General features: G+C 40.0%; 1 protein-coding gene and 2 long non-coding RNA genes across 3 annotated transcripts; 1 reads left to right on the forward strand and 2 right to left on the reverse strand.

Annotated features, from left to right (window-relative positions):
• Positions 1-5: 5 nt before the first annotated feature.
• LOC118791889 lies at positions 6-631 on the reverse strand. Its single transcript, XR_005005580.1, has 3 exons — positions 563-631; positions 343-481; positions 6-85 (listed from the first exon to the last, which is right to left on the reverse strand). It is a non-coding gene; the product is annotated as an uncharacterized LOC118791889 (long non-coding RNA).
• Positions 632-1,095: 464 nt separating this feature from the next.
• Positions 1,096-1,974, reverse strand: LOC118791892. The gene is made up of 4 exons (XR_005005581.1): positions 1,920-1,974; positions 1,587-1,622; positions 1,425-1,492; positions 1,096-1,173 (listed from the first exon to the last, which is right to left on the reverse strand). It is a non-coding gene; the product is annotated as an uncharacterized LOC118791892 (long non-coding RNA).
• Positions 1,975-10,538: 8,564 nt separating this feature from the next.
• On the forward strand, positions 10,539-20,259 carry taf1a (TATA box binding protein (TBP)-associated factor, RNA polymerase I, A). Its single transcript, XM_036550446.1, has 11 exons — positions 10,539-10,587; positions 11,823-11,959; positions 12,182-12,345; positions 13,162-13,275; positions 13,462-13,660; positions 14,067-14,188; positions 16,500-16,658; positions 16,856-16,922; positions 17,738-17,861; positions 18,396-18,550; positions 19,334-20,259. The coding sequence occupies exons 2-11, from the start codon at positions 11,833-11,835 to the stop codon at positions 19,444-19,446; spliced, it is 1,344 nt and encodes a 447-aa protein (XP_036406339.1). The 5' UTR covers positions 10,539-10,587; positions 11,823-11,832; the 3' UTR covers positions 19,447-20,259.
• The last annotated feature ends 1,285 nt before the right edge of the window (positions 20,260-21,544 follow it).

Here is a 21,544-nt window from a genome sequence, read left to right on the forward strand (position 1 = left end):
CCTGATCTTCAGTTTGCTGTCCATAACCACATTCTGGATTTCAGTGTCCTTCTGACACTGCTCCCTCTCATGCTCAGCCAGCTTCCTGCAGTTCAGAGGGCACAAGGCATCATTTTCAGATCCTTCCTAGGTTTTTCAGACTTTAGATATTGGCTTTGTGCAAATAAAATCATGCTAATATGAATGGTATGACAATTGATTCCTGTGCCTTAATCCTTGTGAACATCAGTCATACAAAGCACAGTGACTTTTCTAATATCAAGGTATGGCACTTTTCATTCCTGCCTCCTCATTTGCAATGCTGTGTGCACAATGTCCATCAGTATCTTGCCAAACACTCACTCCTGTAGAGCATTTTCCTTGGTCTTGCACTGGTTGTTGGCAGTTTCCAGTTTCCGTTGAATGGTCTTGTTTTGTTGCTCGAGCTGGCTTTTCTCTGCAGCAAGAGCATCTTTGGCTTTCATGACGGTTTTGACTTGCTCTGGAGAACAAAGGGTCACAGATCAGATCCAGGGAATTCACAGCGTACTGGGTTATAAGAAATAATCTCTGTGTAACATACCTTCTAGCTGTTGCCTCTGTCTTTTCTCATTCAGAAGCTTCTTTTTGTAAGTATCTCGTTCTGCTTCAGTAGCAGTGAGCGTAGATTTCATCTATGTCAGAAACACAGAACTGAGTCTCAGCTGTTTACCACAGACCCTGTATACCACTACCAATTTTAAAAACATTTTGTAGACAAAAGGTGTGAGAATATAAATGGAGATATCTAAATCTGGCTAAACTCATCAAATAAAATCTGAGAATGTGCAAACACTTAGATCGCACAGTTTCATGTTTTTACATTACATTACATTACATTACATGTTGTTACATGGCACAATTTGTTAACTTACCAATTCATCCAAGGCACTGCTAGATGTTTTTGGGGAATTAACATCTAGAAGAAAGAGACCATGCAATAATCAGGGAGAGTGTTCAGATTACAGAATTAGAGGGATTAAATGTATTTGGGTTACCATGACTGTGACTATGACTATGACAGGGAGGCTATAAGCCTCAGTAAGCACGGACTCACCTTTTTGAGAGGCCTGGAGCTGTTGGTTAGAGGAGCGCGGGGTGGTCTTATTGACAGATTTCTTCAGTTCCTCCTGTTTAGCGCTGAGGTCCTCCAACCTGGAAATTAAGTGAAAATGCACCATTCAAAAAACAGCAACTGTAGCCCAACTAGAAAGCTCATTCAGTTCACTCAGGATGATGTAATTTAAATGCCCTGTATACACTGCCACTGTCTCAGTTGAAGGTAATGCAACTTTAAATCAACAGTGTTATACCATTTAATAATTAATGCTGGCCTTTAATGACTGTGAATCCCCGTACTCATCAATATACCATTTTAGTGGTTTTTTTGTGGCAAATGAACGTACTGTTTACGAAGGCAGGCTGTCTCTTTTCTTTCCGCTGCCAGGGCTTGTGTGGATGTGAAGGCTTTTGACTGAAGGAAAAAAAGAGGAATGAGTATTCTGTGTCAAAAAAAGGTATTCCTTAACAATTCTCTTTGCTTTAAGTTTTCATCATGCCCTTCTTACCCAATTGTCCTGCGACTTCTTTTTTTGAGACGCAATCTGTGTAAAGACAAGGTATAGTCAGCACAGGCTCTGGCAAACACAATCATGGAAAAATGCACAATCAGTTTTGTGATTCACACAGCTGTAATAATTCTGCATTCTGGGAAAATGTTCAATGGTTAGTGCATCAGGAAAAGTGTCCTGTGCTAATACATGCTATGAAAAAAGTATTCTTTGTCCAAAAACCGTTTTGGACAAACCAATACAAACCCATTGTTGAATGTACAGGAATAGAAACTGGGCAAAAGTGATTATTATGAGTGTGTCATGTTAGTATGAGTTTGATCCACTCACCTGGGCCTTGTAGCCGCACTCCTTTTTTTGAATTTCCTCCTCAATTGACTGAACCTTAAGTCTGTGGCTCTTGAGCACCTCTTTTACCTTCACGTCTTTGTCACGGCGCTCTGACTCCACCTGAACCGCCATCCTGCAGCACAGTGAGGTAGCGGGCTTAAAACCTTCTTCTGTGCAATTTGTTATCTTCCACACCCTAAATTCTACTGATGTAAAGTTTTGGTTCCATCCCATCTTTACACAAGGTAAAATATATTCAAATATGAATGCCTGTCATGGCATGTTGCCTGGCTCATCTACAGTTACATTTAAAACTGGCTGATAATTGCATTAACTTGGGCTGTAGGAGTCAGCCTGTGCTCTGAACGAGTGCCTTCACAGACTAAGCTGCTGGGGAACCCCAACGCTTGATTTTTTTTGCCTGTGTCCTCATTTGCGATATCATGAGCGTAGAAAGCACATCTCTCCTTCACCAGTGCCTCGCTTTGATACTTACTGCTGTAAAGCCTCATCCTTCTGCTTACAAAGCTCATTCACATTATCAAGCTTTTGCTGGAGGCTCCTAACATGCGTCTCCAGATAGCACTTCTGCTTCTGCATAGCGGCTCGTTCCAGCTCCTGAGCGTTGAGTTTTTCTGAGGGACAAATGGTCACACTTCAGGTGAAAGGAATCGCAAAAATGACTGGGTGATTAAGAAGCACTCTTTGTGAAACATACCTTCCAGCTTCTGAATCTTGCATGCATCTGCTGTCAGTTTTTCCATGTGTTCATTTCTTTCCTTTTCAAGATTTTCAAGTGTCGCCTTCACCTGCGTCACAAAACACATCACTGAGTCTCAGCTATTCACTTCATTGCCTGAGTGCCAGTGTCTACAGCTAAAAATGAAGGATTTTTATATTTTACAGATATGTAAAATATGGCATCTTCAGCCAAGGCCAACCTCGATCATTTTAAATCTGGGAAAGTACGTACAAGTCAAATAATTTCAGGATCTATTTGTTACATTGTGTCAAAAGTACTAATTTTTCACACTTTCAGTTCATTTCTATCAACGTACCGATTCATCCAATTTATTGCGAGAAGGCCTCCGTGAGATGCTACCACCTAAAAGAACGATATGACACAAAAATCATGAAGAAGGCTCTAAAATAAACACTAGTTGCATGCAACATAGGCAGACGTACCAGGATTTGCAGGAATGTGATTACAAGCATTAGACCAGGCAAACACGATTGGACCAATTATTAAAAATGAAAAAGTAGATAAAGTTTGTGAAAAAGTGTAAAGTTTTTCGAAGTGAAAGGCCAGAGAAGTGAGGTCGTCATTAAGGTAAATATCAATCAGGAATTGTACGTCTGAGACAATGCAAAAGGAATGAACGTCAATGCCCAAATGCTTAAATTATTTGAACCATTTGCTGAAACACTGATAATTCCATTAACGGGCCACAGACTGCAAAGGGTGGAGTATAGTTTGGCTACCATGTGACTAGAGTAGGAAGGGCAGAAGCCTAAACAGGCAGAGACTCACCTTTCTTCACATGGACCACCTGTTTGGCAGAGTGGCTGACAGTAGGCTCAGTGAGAGGTGCTGCCTGTCCTTCCAATATAGCACTGACCTCCACCAGCCTGTGAGCAGGTAAACATTCAGAAAACTGAAACATTTGCCTAGGCAGATTTAAGTCTAACTTTGAATCCATTTCCACTGAGTAAGAGCATTAAAAGTTAATGGAGAACAGGCCATTCAACCACTAGACTGATCATATTATTCATTTTTATTTTTACAGGGCCCTTCTCATTTTCAACCATTAATTGATCCAGATATCTTTGCTTACACTTAGAGAGCCAGATCCTTGTTCTGTCGCATCTCAGCTGACAGTAAAAAGCTTTTGATTGCACTCTAGGTGATTGCCAGTTAATAATCAACTGGGCCTTTACCCGCCCCAATGAATGTCAATAACCCATTGAGACAGCAGGAGAACTCACCTTTTACGGAGACTTGCTGTTTCTCTCCTTTCTAACTGGAGGGCGCGTTCTGACACACAGACATTAATCTAGAGGCAAAAGAAGAGGAGTAAGTATTCTGTCTTGTTCAGACACAGAATCACAAAACTTTTTGCTTTGAATTTATGACCATGACTCTCTTACCCAATTGTCCTGTGCTTGTTTTTTATGAAGTGCAACCTGTGGAAAAGGATGGGACAGTCATTGCAAGACATGAGTAACATGAGAGTAACAATCAAATTGATATTACAGGGGCACTCCTAAACAGTTGACTAAATGCGCTGAAAACCAATGTGATTTCTAAATCCTTATTGTGCACTAAAGCTACAATAATAAAACTACAAAAAAATCACATCACATTAGTCAAATGTGATTCTTGTAAGGGGAGTGTATGGGATTGCTACAGTATGAACATTCTCACCTTCGATTTGAGGGCATCCTCAGTTTGTTGATGTTTTTCGTTTATCTCTTGGATCTTCTGTTTGAATGCCCTGACTTCTTCCTTTGGTCCTGCAGCCATGATCTCTTTTTCACACTGCTCCAGCCGCTCCAGAGCCAGCCTCCTGCAACACAAGGAGCTCATGTTTATTCTTAGTAATTATTTTCAATTTCTGTAAATCCTGTAGTTTTTAATCCATGGATGCACTGATCATACAAGACATGGTACTCCTCTTTTCTCAGTAGAAGGATGTGAAGAATAAATTACAACAGGAGATCTACATCATGCTAGTTAAAATTAAATTTTCTCAATTTTCTCAATTTTAAAATGTCTTCATTAACATATGGGTGTTTTTTGTGTACCTAGAGGAAACTGCTAATAAAATTAAAATAACATCTAGAGCTAAAACTTTGTTTTCGGTCTCCCTTATAATCCCCATGTTTCCCTGTATAGTATCTTGCTCGATACTCACTCTTGCAGAGCACTGTCCTTCTGCTTGCACAGGTCATCCATAATCCTGAGTTTCTCCCGCATGATCTTATTCAGATTCCTTATGCGCTCCTTTTCGCTGTGCAGGGTGACTTGATCCAATTCCATTTTCTTAATTTGATCTGAGGCACAAATGGGCACAACTTGGATAAATACAGGGACATCAGTAGGTGATAGTAAATAGTAAATACTCTCTGTGCAACATACCTTCCAGTTGTTGAACCTTGCGCTCCAAAGCGGCATTCCCCTATGTCAGAAAACACATTAATTGATCTTAACTGTACACCTCAAAGACCTTGTATACCTTTGTCTACAGCAAAGGATGCAAATGATGTGGTTTACATATTTTTGGCATTAAGAATAGGTCTGTAACAATTTCATCACTTTAAAAACCTTTGTCATATAACAAAGATGAATTCATTTTTTGATTTTTTTTCCACCTTTCTAGTATTTGGTCACGATTTGTTTTAAGGGCCTGAATACAGTCAGAAAACAATTTGTAAATTCATTGAGCACAGTGGATTTGTAATAAACTTCCAATTTTAGCGTGAAACTATGAAGAAATCATTGTTTTAAAAGTGTACTTCTGGTATGGTCAGATCTGAATTAATGTAATGTTCTAACACTGATATTTATAATTAAATACAATTTAGTCATTTCAATAACAAGTACTAACGGTGTAGTGAAATGGTTTCTTTCAGTTTAAATATGTCCTTAAAATAAAGTGTGACCAAAATCTGCAAAACAATGTGAACAATCTAATTATTTTAGTTAGAATTAAAGAATGGTTGCAACATATTAAAGAATGGTTGCAACATTTTATAAGTTCTGTTTCTAAATGCTATCAATCATTCCTCAATTCATTAACTTACTGAATCATCCAAAGCACAAGAAGATGACTGTGGTTCACTGTCATCTAAAAGAGACAGATGATGCAATGATCAGGGAACATGAGCAGCCAGCTATGGACACGTTTTATTGTTCTGGCATTGTGATGGCTACTACATCACCTTAACAAGTGAATGCAAGATTTACAGTTTGCAATATTATTAGTTATGTCAGTTATGTCAGTTTTTTCTAGTTGGCTATATAGCTACTGTTTGGATAATTCATTTGACAAGGTGCTAAATAATGTGATAATCCTCACTAGTGAACGGAGCAGAGTGGAGCTTTGCTCATTACAGTAACCTAAAGCAAAATATTGTCAAAATCCCATAAAATGGGCAGGGACTCACCTTTGGTGAGAGGGGTCATCTGTTTTTCAACGTCGTCAGTGGCAGGCAGATGAACTGGGTTTTTGATTTGGGCCAGTTTAACACTGGCTTCCATCAGTCTGTGAAGAGATAATGTCATTCAGACATTCAGACAACAGTAATCCATCCACTGGTTCTGTAAGGAGGACGCAACCCAAGTCCAAATATACTGTCATATCAGCTGATATTTAGCTGACATTTTTTCACCCGCAGTCCTGGATCATTACCCATCCCAGTGCTGGTCAATAGCATATTTAACTGGCCTCTGCTGGCAAATGAACTCACTGTTCCCTAAGGTTGGCGGTTTCTTTCCTTTCAGCCTCCAGGGCGCGTTCAGAGATACAAGCATTCACCTGCATACAAAGGAAGAGTAAATGAACATTCTGGCCAGGTCACAGACATCAGCTCACAAAATCTCTTGGTTTTCTCTGTGGCCATGGCCTTACCCAGTTCTCCTCTACTTGCTTTTCCTGAAGCGCGATCTGGGGAGACAAATGACAGTTAGCATAAGATCTGAGAAGGAAAGTCATTAAATACTGTCTATTAATGTCTGTCTAATGTAATGTACTGTCTACTGTCTAACTAATACTATAATGAGAGAAAGTATTAATAATCTTTTGAAACACACTAATACAAACTTCCTGTTAAATACACAATGTGCAAGAATAGACTGCTACAATAATCACATCACACTGGGCAAATGTAATTCTTGTAAGGAGGGCACTGGGTGGAGTTACTCACCTGGATTTTAAGGAAGGCTTCATTTTTCAGACGCTCCTCTTCCATCTCCTGTATCTTTGTGTTTTGAGCCTTGAGGGCCTGGACATCATGATGTTCAGAATCCGACATCCTGCAACACAGAGTATTTAACCTCAGTTATGTCCAGCATTCATACACTGCACAATACATATTTACCAAAACATTTGAACAATTTGTTAAATTACAACATACAAATGCAGTTTATGGCATTATTTCTGTGGAGTCAGTATTATATGTATTGATCATTTAAGCTTCAGACTTCTACATTAGTGTATGTTGTGTCTTGTGTGTGAAGTTTAGGGGAATGTACAATATCATTCACATTGCCAAAGTTGAGGAAAGCCCATCTTTTCCTCACGAGCCTCTTTTTTGATACTTACTGATTCTGAGTGCTGTCACTGTCCTCGGAAAGCCTGTCTGCTTCACAATTCCGGATGACTGTGATGTATTCTTCCAGGAGCCAGTTTTCATTTGTCAGAGCAACTCTGCCCTTCTCCAGCACCTCAATTTGGTCTGGGACATAAATAGTCACAATACAGTCAGATACAGGGAAATTAAAAATGATAGGACAATAAGAAATACTCTGTGCAATGTACCTTCCAGCTGCTGAATCTTTCTCTGATGGTCGCTGTCATGCCGACTGGAGAGAGCCTCCTTCACCTGTGTCAGAAAACACATCCTTGAATCTTAACTGCATGTTTACAGCCTGCTTACATGTGTCTACAGCTAAACATTGTCGCTGACCACATTTTAGAGACATCTTCTGCGAGGTACACAAGCAACAGACATGTTCATTTTGATAACGATAATGAAGTGGGTTTTATGGTACGCCATGAGGAGGCTGTGTACGGAGATAATGACAAAAACAAGGCAAATAAAAATTATAAGAATGAAAAAGGATTTACAGCATGAAATGCTCCCCAGAGAACGGTGAAAAACAAGACGCTTTCGCAGAGTACAGTGATGACCACGGCATCCCAAGTCAGTCCATAGGGGGTTGGCTCAGGCTGCCACTCCTTGAATACGCTGGAGATCTGTAAGGAAATTCAACACAGTGTGAACTCAGTGTCAACTTTCAGTGTTGTTTATATGTGTAGCTAGTTATCTACCTAAGGGGCTAGATAACAAGCTAAAAATAAAGTATATTATCTAGCTAGCAAGCAAGAGAATGAGCATTGATAATGTGGAATATATTATTTCTTTTTAGTATGAATAAATTTACCCTGATTCTACATCCCTCAGAAATCAAACACACATCGTAAAATATAATACACTTACCCAGGTGACAGACGCATCCACGTAGTCCCGAACCACATCGAGAAACCCGCTGGAGGTGGAATTCCTCGCTGGTTCATTTTCATTTTCGTCTTATTGCAGAAACACAGAAATAATTTCAGATGTTCAAATATAGCAAAGCAATAACTTGCGCAACACCCTGTTGACAAGTCATGAAAGAGCACAAAGAAGATACCTGTAGATGGGGACTCTTCCAAAACAGCTTCTGGGTCATTCTGAATCCTTTCGGGGTGAAGAGCTGCCAAAACCTTGAGGTCTATGCTGTCAACATGTATCAAATCTGTGTTCTGAAAAAGGGAGAAAAGGCATATGAATAATCAAACACTTCATTTATAAGGATTTCTCAATCCCCTGCATGATGCTCTCAGACACAAAACCAGCATAATACATGTGCTAAGCAGCAAAAGAACTACATGTATTTAATAACACAATTTTTATGTCATGGCCTACAGAAAAATTTACAGAGGGAAAGAACAGGTAGCAAACATAAGACTACTTGATTACCTCAGCAAAAGCCTCATTTTGGTTTTCACCAAATTGGCTTCCATCCTAGGAGCAATATGAAAATAATTATGTTAAAGTGTAGGAAATTTGGCTTCGAAAACACAAAAATATGCTTATTGTGTCTTGGGAAAAGCAAAAACACACACTGGATTTAACCGATATTTAAACTCTTCTAAGGTTAGAAATGCGTTTATCCATGATCAACTTCAATATATACTCACACTTTCTGCCCATCTGTCTGTTCTTTCTCCTTTGCCGATGTCAAAGGCAAAAAACTGACAGATGGGTCCCGAGTCCGGGTCCTTCTCTTCACACAGTGACACTGGGGAAAGGATTGCATTGCAAGAATTAGTTCAAATACACATTTCAAACAACTCCTGTTTAGAAAATCTGGAAAATCTGTAACTGAAAATCGACTAAAAATCGACAAAATCATAATTACTTTTAAAACTGATAACACAAGCCACGAAACAAACAAATGAGCAAAAAATGTCTTCGTTTTTCATTTAAAGTCCCATATTAATTTGGGATCTGGAGACCTTAAATGTCTTAGCTAGATAGCCACTTGCTACTTTTTGCTGCTTTTTACATGTCTAAAAAAACTACCTAACCATGAATCCGAAAGCTAGCACTCAAACTCGAAATACACATTATTATATTATATTTTATATTAAAAAAAAAATTACGTAGCTATTTGGCTAATTAACTTGCCAAAAAACTGGCAAGAGACTTTTTTCCGCTATTACACTCGGGCAGGGGTACTCACAGTAATATCCCTTGTCAATAAATTGGGGTACGTAACCCAAATTAAAAAGTAATAAAAATATGCACAACCGCCAAAGTCGTGTCATATTCTCAAGTTATCCAAGTCTGGTTGTAAGCGTGTCATGCTAGCACACCAGTAGATCTAAAGAAATAGTACAATAAGGAAGTATCTTCGTCAAGTGATTGAGATTCTGTAATGGTAGTAACACCTGATTCAGTTAAATATAAACCGTTTAATGCATTCGAATTATGACACGTCATAATGATTTTGTGACATCACACTATATATTCTGCTACTAAGGTCGAGGCTTGGAATGATGGGTTACCATAGAGTTTGACTCATTCTTAATGACGTCACTGAAGAGAATCCAAACAAGTTCAGTTTGTCTCAAACTAACAGGAAGGGCACGAACGTGGTATTTTACTCCCTGAAAGATGTGTGACACATTCAAGGAAAATTATCGCAACATGAAAAACTGTGAAAATTAAATGTATGCATATGTTTCCAGGGTGCATTTCTCGGCTAATTACTAATTTGTTTTGTTTTCCCCTCATAACTGGTCACTCATCCGCTCATTATCATTATCCCTTTTTCAGGTATTTCTTTGGTCTGTCTGCGCTTTTTTAGTTTACTACACTATCGACCATTGCACTGACATTAAACTCAGGGATGCCTGGGCATGTGATGGTGTTTTATTGAAACTATAGCTAATACCGTGTTGTCATTGCGTGTTTCGCCAGTTGCGCATTTGCGGTCTCAGTCTTGTGTCTGACACTGGCTGTTGTTCGTTTGGTCATAATAATGTAAATATACTAATATCATGTTGGTCGCGTCGCTGTGGATAAGCGTGGTAAAAGGCAAGGTGTAAATTTCATTATAACTCCATGATACGTCTGGATCATGAGCACAATATAACTAGGTATAGTTAAGGTATGCTGTTCCAAACCTGTTTGGGTAAAGTTTGTTTGGTTTATTTCGTCATGTCATACGATCAGGTACGATAATATTATAACAACAATTGAACAGAATAAGCATTACAGGCGCTCGACTCATCCAAAATATCCCTCACTTTTATTTTGAAACATACGGACCGGAAGTATCTTTCAGCCAATTCCCACGTCAACACGTGGAGGTAGAAAAAGTCCGAAACGTTTGAAGGTGAGATTTTCCATCTAAAAACATTAAATTGCACAGTATTTCCGTTTTAAAGAACACCGTAATTCGTGTAGTAAACTCATTTAGCTATTTTGCATACAGTATTTAGTATTTTTCAAAATGTATCGGAGTGTCTAACTAGCGCATAGCCAGCTAGCTAGCTAAAACAACATGTCTGAATATTTTGAATGTCCCATTTAGTTAGCTTGCGTGGTAAGTTACCAGTGAAGGATGTTCAGTTATGGTGGGGAGGCGGGTAGTTGATTCGTTTGTTAATTAGCTAGCGAGCTTCGTTCGGCTCAGTTGGGCAGCCAGTTTTACTGGCTGCCCAACTGGCTAGATAAGCTGTATAGTAACGTTATTCGTGTCCCATAAAGACCCTATATCGGACATCCGCTGTAGCTAATGTTACATCCCTATCTTACAGACGCTGCCATGTAGGTAGCTTGCTAGATGCTGTTACTACTTAGACATTTGAAAGGAACAGTTTTAATTTACACGAAACGCAAAAGATTGTGTGTAGATCGACCGACCTGTACATATTTTGCATGGCTTATCCATTCTACGTGTGCAGACTGTTGTGTCCACATACTCGAAAGTTCAGCAAATCCTCGCAACATTTTGCGCAGCGTCACGCCCCCAAACATGAAACATTTCATTGCGATTTCAACACGGGTTGAGGTGGAAAGCATTTTGTAACACAAAACTGAGCTCTCCACTATCATTTCATTAATAGTCCGAGTTTAGTTTACGGTGCACTCGCTGAAATTGCTGCGTATGAGTATTACGTATAGCCAAATATTGTGTAAAATAATATCTTCCAAATACGAAGTTTAATTTTGCGGACTGCATCCTTAGTGATGACCGTAGAACCTTTTGCGTATTCTAAGCGGTGTATGTTGTACATACACATTATTCATAGTAATATGCTTGCATTAGAAACCAGTATTGGAGAAAAGTAAACAGATGTCAACCCAGTGGCGTTGAAGGGGTTGTCTGAAACCTTTTTCTGTTCTGAACAGGAGGAGCACAAAAATCATGTATGACGTTGTATTGCAGAAACACTTGACCAGTATATGTTTAATTTCAGGGTCTGATACTGTGTATGTGTGTGTGTGTGTGTGTGTGTGTTCATCTTATGAAACCAGACGAGTAATAGTCACTGGAAACGTAGTAGAAAAAGCAGGTTTGTTATACATTGGTATGAGTGACGTAGCTGCAGACCTTTACTTTTTCAGTGGGCCAGCGATGGATGACATAGATGCAGAACTAGGAAGACCAGCAACAGGACAGCATAGCGGCTCTGAAGACGAAGAACAGCATGGAGAAAGAATTGTGCGTCCTAATCTACCCATCAAAACACAAAGTAACAAAAGTAAGTCGGGGTCAGACATAACTGGTGGTGCTGTTTCTTTCTGTGTTCAGACAGTGATTTTAATTATTTTATAGCTTCAGACAAAGCAAAAATGTATCACAAGGCTATTAATTGCTGCATGGTAACATTAGCTAATTAGCCCTTCCTAACCACAAGTCTCTGAGAAATCAAATGCTTTTTCTTCATGTACTTCACTTTACCTATGTTTTTTCCTTCTTTCAGAAAGGTGTTATGAGTCTGGGTTTCATGAGACTACCAGGGTTTGCCTGAGGAAGATCTGCGACTGCCTCTTCCAGATGCAGTGGCAGGAAGCGGTAGAATACATGAAGAGTTACTTCCAGACGCTGGAGGATACCAGCGTGGCAAAGCAGCTGCTCGCGAGTGAGGTGAGTCAGACCACCCCCCGCCCCCCCCCGGTACACCAATTTACAGCTCTGCAGGTGCTCTGTAAGCTCTGCCCTTCACAGCCAAGTTCAGAGGCAGGACTGCTAGGAGGGAGAGAGCTTGGACGAGCTCTTAAAATGGCTTAAAACGGAGTTGTTTACATCAGTTCGGTGCAGTATGCCAAGACATGCTGTACGTGAAGGTGCTAGGCAGGACATTTAAAAAAAAAAAAAAATCAGATTTAAAGAAGGCATGATGTTAAACGTTTGTTTTTGCTTCTATCTTCTGTAAGTTGACCTACCTCAGAAGAGACAGGAAGGAGGACTAGATGGTGTGCTGCAGTTATCACTTTCTCTAAGCAAACCAGAGCATTTCCCCAAATACCCTCACTGTATTGCATAGTAATCAATGGTGTCTCCTACGCCTGCATCCCTGTGTTAGCCACATGACTCTGCTATGCGGTTCCCCAGCTTGATGTGATTTCTGTTATGACAAATTGAAATTGCTTGCACTGTACAGTTCAGGCAGGGCCACACAATGCCATGAAGGCAGATCTTAGTCAGAGGAGTGGTTTTAATTGTGTGTGCTGTGATTTTTTTTTTTTTTTTTTTGATGAATTTGTTTCAGTGGAATAAAAATCAAAAGAGTGTAGAACACCCTGCATGTTATCAGAACCTATGGCTTTGGTCAGTACTGCAAGCCCAGTTTTAAATATAATGTCACCACTTCCACTTTTGTGTCTTGTTTGCATGGTGGAGAATTAAGCTAGAATGATGAAATGTGCTTTAGTTACTCTGTCAAAATGTATTTTCCTACAGATAATTTGGAGACTGGGAACTGAGATTCTACATCACCACCCGAAGACTAAACCAGAGGATTTCAATTCTTTTTTTGAACGAATGAAAAACACAGGAGTGAAGATCTACTTGAAGGTGTGTTCCTGAATCATTCTTAAGGTGTGAGACAGCTGCTGGACAGAGAGTGGTTTTATCCTTTTACTGAAATCATCTTAATATCAGTGGGTTGTCGTTTTTATATGGTTAATGCTCTTGTTGAGTTGTTTTTACTTCCAAAGTTTCATAAACTCATGCAAACATGAGGGTGTTTCTTCTTCATAGGTCTGTTTGGAACAGTCTTTCCACCTGCTGGTGAATGGACATTTTGAAGATGCTAAAAGGCAGCTGTCCGTTGCAGAGAGCTGGAGATTCGGTCAACAATCTGCCTCACAGACACAAAGAATAAAGCTGATCCATGCATATCGAGGATTCCTAGACTACTTCACCTGGTGTGCCAAGAGGTCTGCTCTCTCTGGGGCTGGTAAGAGAAGCCCGGTTTGGAACAACCCATGTGTTCAATAATAATTTGAGTGGTTAGGGAGGACTTGTTCAGTCATTTAATCGTTCAGTGAGTCTGCGTATTGTGTAACTATGCCATCTAGTGTTTGAACAGGGTACTCATAGTTTTGTGGTTTAAGCCAGGAAGATGTGCGCATTTTTGTTTAACAATTCAACATTAACATTTCGTGTCCTCATTCTGAGAGAAAGCACAGTTTTGCATCTGCAGTGACTGTGACAAACATGGTTGGAGTGTGCTTTTCATTGTAAGTGTGTAAATGGATAGCATGTAAAAACTGTAACCTGTGTAAGTTGCTCTGGATAAGAGCATCTGCTAAATGACAGTAATGTAGTGTAATGTAACCAGAAGCCCTTTTACTCTGTCGCAGATTATTCAAATGAAGCCGCTAGCCAAGAGATGCACAGCTACTTCAGACAAGCTTCGGTGAACCTGCAGGAAATACTAAAGCATCCAGGAGTGTGGGATCCCTTTGTCATAAGCTATGTCAATGTAAGCAGCGCTCCGTTTTATTTTTCTCTCCATAACCCTTCTTCCTCATGACCAACTAGTTCTTTCTCAGTTACACCGATTTCAGTTTTACATGCGTTGTGAATTGTGGCATGTTTAGCTGCAGGGTAGCTACTCAGGAAGCAGCATAAAATTTAACATGTTGTTTTCGTCATCAGCTACATTCCCCCCATCTCCAATAAGCAGCGAATGGACACTGATTTTCTCCCATTTTTCTACAGTCAGGAATTTTTTCCATTTGAACCTTACACAAACGCGCTAACCTGAAACATCTGACATTTTCTTTGTATTGAAGTGTTGATTATTTTCATGAAGTTATTTCAAACCCAGTGCTCTCTACCACTTCCTTATTGATTGCCTCCAGGCCCCAAAATGCACTGTACAGCAGCTAGTAGGGGCTTAAGTGCAAAAACAGATATAAATTGAAAATTCCACAGAGAACAGCTTACCATACTGTAGTAGTACCAGGCCATAGGCAGGTATGCAGTAACATAACAACAACCGACAACAAAATATGGTGCAAAAATAAGGGTTTATTAGACAATGGGGAAACAGTCTGGTCCTTCCCTACCAAAGGGCAGCTAAGCCACTTGCCAGTCTCAGCAATTCTAAATACAACAGGCTGGTTCAATGTGAAAATCCAAAAACAGAGGGCCAAATGCCTCTCATCTGATCCAGGTTCAAACACAAATCCCTCGTGAATGCTCTTTCCAACACCATGGTTTTCTGAGAACTGGTGCTTCTCCACCAAGTTGCTTTAGCTGGAGTTAAATAGTGCTCTAATGGCTAATTGACCTCAGGTGCGCCAGTCAGGTGGCCTGGGCCTGCCATAGCAGTCTGTCGCCAACAGCAAGCCAAGTAGTGCTCCACTATTCCCCTGTGCTGCCACAATATAAAGACCAGACTATACCTTTATTTAAAGCATTGCTAAGCATAAACGGTCTGCATATATGCATGTAAGTGATCAATAACATATTTTATAGAAAGAATACTGTAAAAATGATGGAATTTGTTAAAAACAATTTGTTCCAGTTCAAAACTGTGAAGAAGAGGTAGAGTGATGCATCTGGGGGGTTTTTGAAAGAGAGAGCGCCTACTGAACTGCCAACTTACCAACTCAAATGATTTTTTTTTACTGAAAAGCTGCTCAATATTGATATCTACTGTATGGAACCCAAGGAACTAAATATGGAAAATAAGATATCTAGCTGAATTGCAGACATTATTATCAGCATTATTAATGTAACCGTAATGATGAAGATTGTGTTTTCATTTATTTGGATGGTTGTGTCAGGTGTGAATGTTGATTATTTAGTCATAATGATGAAGGTTGTGTTTTCAGTGTTTTATTTTCTGCAAGATGACTTGCCTGGCTCGCATTCTTACAATTAGTCATTTTACAGTCAGATATTTACTCAGACAATACAGGCTTGTAGCTCAAGTGTCGAGCACAAGGTTATAAAAACAAAAACCCACCTGGGACTTGAACCTGCAGTCCTTTGTGTATTCTGTACGTCAGCCACTGCGTCATGCTACCGCCTGGCTGTTTCGAGTCTGTAGTTAATAGAGAATCGGACGTTATCCAGATTTCTGTAGCAACAGGCAGCCATATGTTCACACACACGCCCCTGCTTGAGACAGCCGCCCATCACTACGTCATTACTGCAGTCCACCAGGGCCAAGTGGAGAGAGGCAACAGTTGCTGGTGTCTAACTGTGGTATGGCTGCCTCAAAGGACCAAACTCACACAACCTCTCCATGTTAGGAGAGACGTGGACAGGAAAACAATTAAACATACAAAAAAACAGCGCTCCCTGTATTGAGAAGGGGGTATTAGACTGAAAGCCTTTTCAGTCAAAAAATAAATACATAAAGTAGAGGCGGTTCCAGTTTTTACAGGACAGTGAATTGAGTCCTGTGTTCCCATAGCTGTGATTTTTATCCATGGAGGTTATGTTCAGGATGCGAATCAAGGACTTTTGGAGAGGTATTTTTTGACAGGGCGAGCAAGACAGTGCACACCCTCACTGAATGAAAGCAACAAATTAAAACGAGACCACTCCCAATTTCTTAATTTTCTTTTCTGCTTCTTTTCTCTCACTGTTGATCTAATCCCCCAGCCCCTCTCTCGTGTGGATCAGAGTTTTGTGTTGGAAAGTAATTTAGGAAGCATTGTTTTAATTGTTAAACACTAATTGCCATAAACTGCCAAAGTGGGGGACTATATATTATACGTTAATAAAAATGTCACCGGCCCAGGTGTCCCTTTATCATCATTACCTGACTGTTGCAGATGCTGGAATTCTACAACGATCAGGACGGAGCCCTGGACGTTCTGAATGAGTATGCGTACAACAACAGCTTTCCACCCAATCCCAATGCACATGTCTACCTCTACCAGTATTTAAAGAAGCACCAGGCTCCACAGAAGAAACTCTTCAAAGTCCTGCGGGTATGTTCGAGCTGTATGTGCTATTATTCAAAAAAATGCTCATTTCCTCAAGCTAACGGTAAAACAGAGATGAACGTAATTACAGGTAATATAGTAATTTCAGTGTCTGCTTTTCCCTGGTAACAGTCAGTAGTACTTGTCAGTACAGCTGACAGATCGTGCTGTAAAAATATATGTTTTAATCTCCTTCATTATAGACTCTGCAGGCCTTAGTACCTAGCCACGAGCTGATGCTGGAATTCTGTTCACTTTTGCTGCAGTCTGGTAAGCGAACTCAGGCATTTCTTGACTCTTACAGCTAGTTCTCACAAGACATGAACGATGCAAAAACTAGAATCTACAACGTTAACCCAGCAGAGCTGTGAAGGTTTGTTATGAAGACAGTTGGGAACAACATACATAGAATGGTTTTCTGTGGGCTCAAAACGTTTAAATGTTTTTTCCTCTCATGTTGAGACCAGAGGGCTATGCACAAATAACAGTATACAAAGCAACCATAGAAATCCCATTTTAAAAATGAATTGTTTCATTTTGCAAAAAAGACTTGGGAGCAATATTTACTGTATTGTTGCTGAGGAATATGCCAGTGTCAGATTGCTTTATGTTGCTGGTAATGTAATGTAATGTAATGCTGGTAATGTAATGTAATGTACCCAAAATATGTAAGCCTTTAAAAGTACAAGCCTTGGCGCTATCATCCTCGGTGTATCATATTACATATATTGTAACCATTGTCTGTTTTTCTCGATGAACTGGTAAAAACCTAATTGGGGTATGGGAAGTTAGTGTGGTAAAATACTTGTCAGGAAAACCACTCAGGAGAATAGGGTTTTGGAAATGGCAGTTTGCTGTCCCTCACATGCTCATTGACTGCCTTCTGCAGTAACAATATTTCACCTCTAGGGGCACAAGACAGTGAAAAGGCCTTCAGGAGTGGCATAGCAGATATGAGCAGTGTCTGTTCAGTGCTGCTTTAAAAACAACTAACTTGATTTCTTTAAAATACTGTTTCATAAAATGTGTCTTTGATAATTCATGCAATATGCTTGACTATTAAGAAAATGTACATGTCTTCATAGGAAAAGAAAAGCATCTTCACGAGGCTCTGAGTGTCATTTTTAGCCTCCTGGATTACAGCAGTTGGAAGGACAATCTGAAGGCATGGAGCTGTTTAGGGGACATCATGAAAGAACTCAAGAGAAAGTAAGAATGATACAAGTATTGTGAGTATTACTGTGTCTTGCTGGTTTTTGACAAGGTCTGATTTGGATCATGTGAGAACTCAGGTAAGGGAACTTTGTGACTTGTCACCCGTTTTTATTAAAGGTTTCCATAAATGCTTCCAAGGGGTTGAAATGTTTAAAAAGGACTCCCAAACCATTTGTGGTGAATACATTCTAAAGATTCCTATGAAAGGGTAAAAGACATCTATTCATATTGGGAATTGTTTGCAGATTTATTGATATGCAAAGAAAGTACTCTTTAATGCATAATCATTTCAAATTAGCGGTATAGTACATCAAAGTGAAATTTTATTTCCATTTAATTTCATGCAGTGTGCTGTTCTCCCATTGAAGTTCTGTGCAGCAGTGAATGTTTTACAGTGATAAGCAAGAAATATTCTTTTAATTGTTTATCTGAAAGGGCACCATAATGGTTGGAAAATGCACCACTACGGCTGCTTTATGAGTGGTTAACATGTAGTAACATGTAACAAACTGTCTTGTCTTTTGGTAGAAAACTGAAGCATTTGGTTGACGAGGAGTGGGAAACGCGAAAGTCCTGGTGGCCAGTGTTCCAGTTCAGATCACACCGCGTAAGGAAGGACTTTGAGCAGAATGAAGAGCTGGTCAAGGTGAAGAGCACAATAGCAGCAGCATTGGCTGGACAGAGTAAGCAAACAAATGAGCTTTTTGTCCTTCTTAATTACTGTATATCTGTCTGTATTTGTGTCCACTTAGATCTAAAATCATGTGATACGTCACCGTAGAAATGTCATTGAAGTTGATAAAAATACGATGGTCTAAACAAACAGCAGCACTGGAAATAAAGCGCCAGCTGCACCAGTAACAGCAATTAGTGAAATGGAGTACCTACCGAATTGCACTAATGGATAAAATAAATAAAACAGTGACTGGAACAAAACTCAGGGTAAAAATAGCCAGGGTAAAAAAGGTGTGATAGTGCTTTGTCCTTCACTATGAGTAGTGAGTTTACATTAGTATTACATACCGAAAAACTTAAAAAATGTCACACTTACTTAAATTCCTGATTTAAACTCAAGAACAGAGCTCCTCGGTGCCTCATTTTTAATAACCAGGCACTTCGATCAAGGTCAGTTCGGGCATGCAATCCGAATGGTACTTAAGTAGTGTTTAATTTCTGCCGAAACTGCTCGAAGAAAGTATTGATCAAAAAAAAAAAAAAAATCATTGAATCAATGCCCTTAATCAGCCTAATTAAGGAAGACTGCTGTTGAAGCAAAGCAAAAAGAACAACAAAATGGACGTACCAGGAAGGAGTTTGGCGCCATCTAGGACCAGGGAGGGTAAACTGGGGTTTGGCAGTGTGAGTGAAATAGTGGAAGAACCAGATGTACATCTGCATGCTCCAGGGTAACGTGGTCTCATTTGACAGTCAGGCGTGTCTAACCTGAGTGGTTTTCTTTATTCCAGATTGCATGTACTGCAGAAATAAAAGGGTGTTGTTCCAGGAGAAGGCGAAGGCTCAGAGGCTAAAAGCCTTGCAGAGTCAGCGTGGGAGGAGAAGTCACAAGCGTCGCAGATAGCTGGTGCATTGGGAGTGAGCTGCAGATGGATGTGTCTGTTCAGAGCGGTCTCATAGGCGATTTTTGTTTCTCAATGGTGCTTTGAGGTAAACACATTAATAACATCCTTTTGTTTTCTTACCTCAGCTGCAGAAATCAGGCTATGAAAGTACATTTGAATATGAGCTGTCACTCCACTTGTGTTGGAAGAGAGTTGCCCGAGAGGGAGGTCTTGCTTCCTCATCACTATTCATCTCGTAGGTGTTGACGGACAGGAGGATTGTAGAGTCAAAAGATTGCCTTGTGTGAGCGAAAGTACTTGAGGTGATAAGGACACTCTTACTAAAAATCATCTGCATTGTCATAGTAATACAATGGGTTGATCCACACCATAGCAACTAAAGCTCTTTTCCACACATTGGAGATACAATTTATGTTTTGTCTGTTACATCACAGCATAATTCCTTTTGACTGAGGTGAAACTATGACCAGTTTTTGAATAACTACCTTATTTTACCCTATATATACTTGGCAAAACAGACAAATAATTCCGTTTTTTAAATAATTTACTTCCTTATTTGCTTATAATGTGGATGATCTTTTTGTCTCCAACATTGTTGATCATTGAGACTTCATAAACAGTGTATGGAATGAAACGTGCAATACCCGGTTATGAAGAGATGACAGCTGGCCTACCACCACTAATGCCTTGTGTGGGTTCAGGTGTGTTTTAGCTGCTGGGGGGTTGTCCAGGTGGGTTTTCTGTTTCTGTGAGACCCTGTGAATTATTGTACAAATGGGGTTATGGTGTACATTACCTCTGCATTACTGTCTCCCCAAACTGACTGTCTTCTCATTGTTGCAGCAAAGTGCTTTGGCTACTGTTTTTATATTTTCCTATTTGTGTATTTCTATTTTTCTATTTGTGAACGCAATAAAGGTGTTAAAATGCAGTGCAGTTGCTTGGTGTGTCATGTGGAGTGAACGCTCTGCAGCTGAGCTGCAGATAAAAGCCTGCGTGTCTTGGGAAAGGGTACGACGCGCCTGACTGTTTCCTGGGGAAGAGGCAAACTTCCTTTCTCAATTCTCACATGTATTGAAGCAGCCTGCTTACCAGCATGGTGCAGATGGCAGGCGACTTAAGGGTTTACATGTAAAATGGCACAATCACAAATCACTTTATCTCAAAAGTGACTGATTATTGATGTTGGCTGTGAGAGGAAAATGGTGATTGAAGGCAAGTGGCAGTTGTGGTTGTAAAATTGCCTTCTGTTATACTATAATTCTTTCTATGGGCACCTTTACATATGCAGGTTGCCAAGTGGGATAGTTGTAAAGAGACTTAACAGTTGCCGATATAAACATTAAACTCCCCCTAAGAAATTTGGTTTGGTCACATGTTGTGCACCTTCTTGCCACTTCTTTCATGACAACCATGGAAAATGTCTTTGCGTTCCAGCTTGACCACATGAATGTGTGTTGTCCTCACAGCATTTCAGCTTGTCATTGTAGCTACCTTTATTCGGTCTCTCCAGTGTACCTGCTTGTGATACAGTCGTCTGTTGACTCAGTTGGATTTTTTGCTAGACAGCAGCAAGTTGGGTACAGTTCATACAGCCACCACTAGGGGGTGCTCACACCATGCTCAGGATTTCTGCATAATATGGGCCGTGTGCCTCTGTCATGAAAGTATACTAGGCACTTGGACACATTTTCTCCGCTATGCCATAAAAGAGACTGATTCAACCGTCGCGCATGGCCAGAAGTGTGTGCTCTGTGGCACGCCGCGTCCTGGAATGAACCCTGGCTGATTCATGAATTACCCAGCTGCACATTAGTCAAGAAGTACCGGGGGGGAAGGCAGCGTGGCCCACTTTCTGTAATGCCTGACCACATCAGCTCCCGACCCCTTTGTGAATCTGTTTCAATCTGGCTGACACGTTGCATACAGCATTATTATAAGAGAATGAGTCTTGGTACCTTAGACACTTAAACATTTCAATAGAATAAATAAAATAGATTGCTGTAATACACTAAATTATACACATACATTATGGCTGAGTGATTTTAATTTGTGGTTGCAAAATGAATGAAGTATTTAATTGCATGCACGAATCTT

This window comes from Megalops cyprinoides, chromosome 17 (genome assembly GCF_013368585.1).
Source record: "Megalops cyprinoides isolate fMegCyp1 chromosome 17, fMegCyp1.pri, whole genome shotgun sequence".
In the NCBI taxonomy this organism is placed as follows: domain Eukaryota; kingdom Metazoa; phylum Chordata; class Actinopteri; order Elopiformes; family Megalopidae; genus Megalops; species Megalops cyprinoides.

Excerpts from the sequence above, each read along its gene's own strand:
- taf1a (XM_036550446.1), top strand. The coding sequence starts at position 11,833 with ATGGATGACATAGATGCAGAACTAGGAAGACCAGCAACAGGACAGCAT. Across the intron at positions 13,661-14,066 it reads GTCTGCTCTCTCTGGGGCTG|ATTATTCAAATGAAGCCGCT; the intron begins GTAAGAGAAGCC and ends ACTCTGTCGCAG. Across the intron at positions 16,659-16,855 it reads AACTCTTCAAAGTCCTGCGG|ACTCTGCAGGCCTTAGTACC; the intron begins GTATGTTCGAGC and ends CCTTCATTATAG.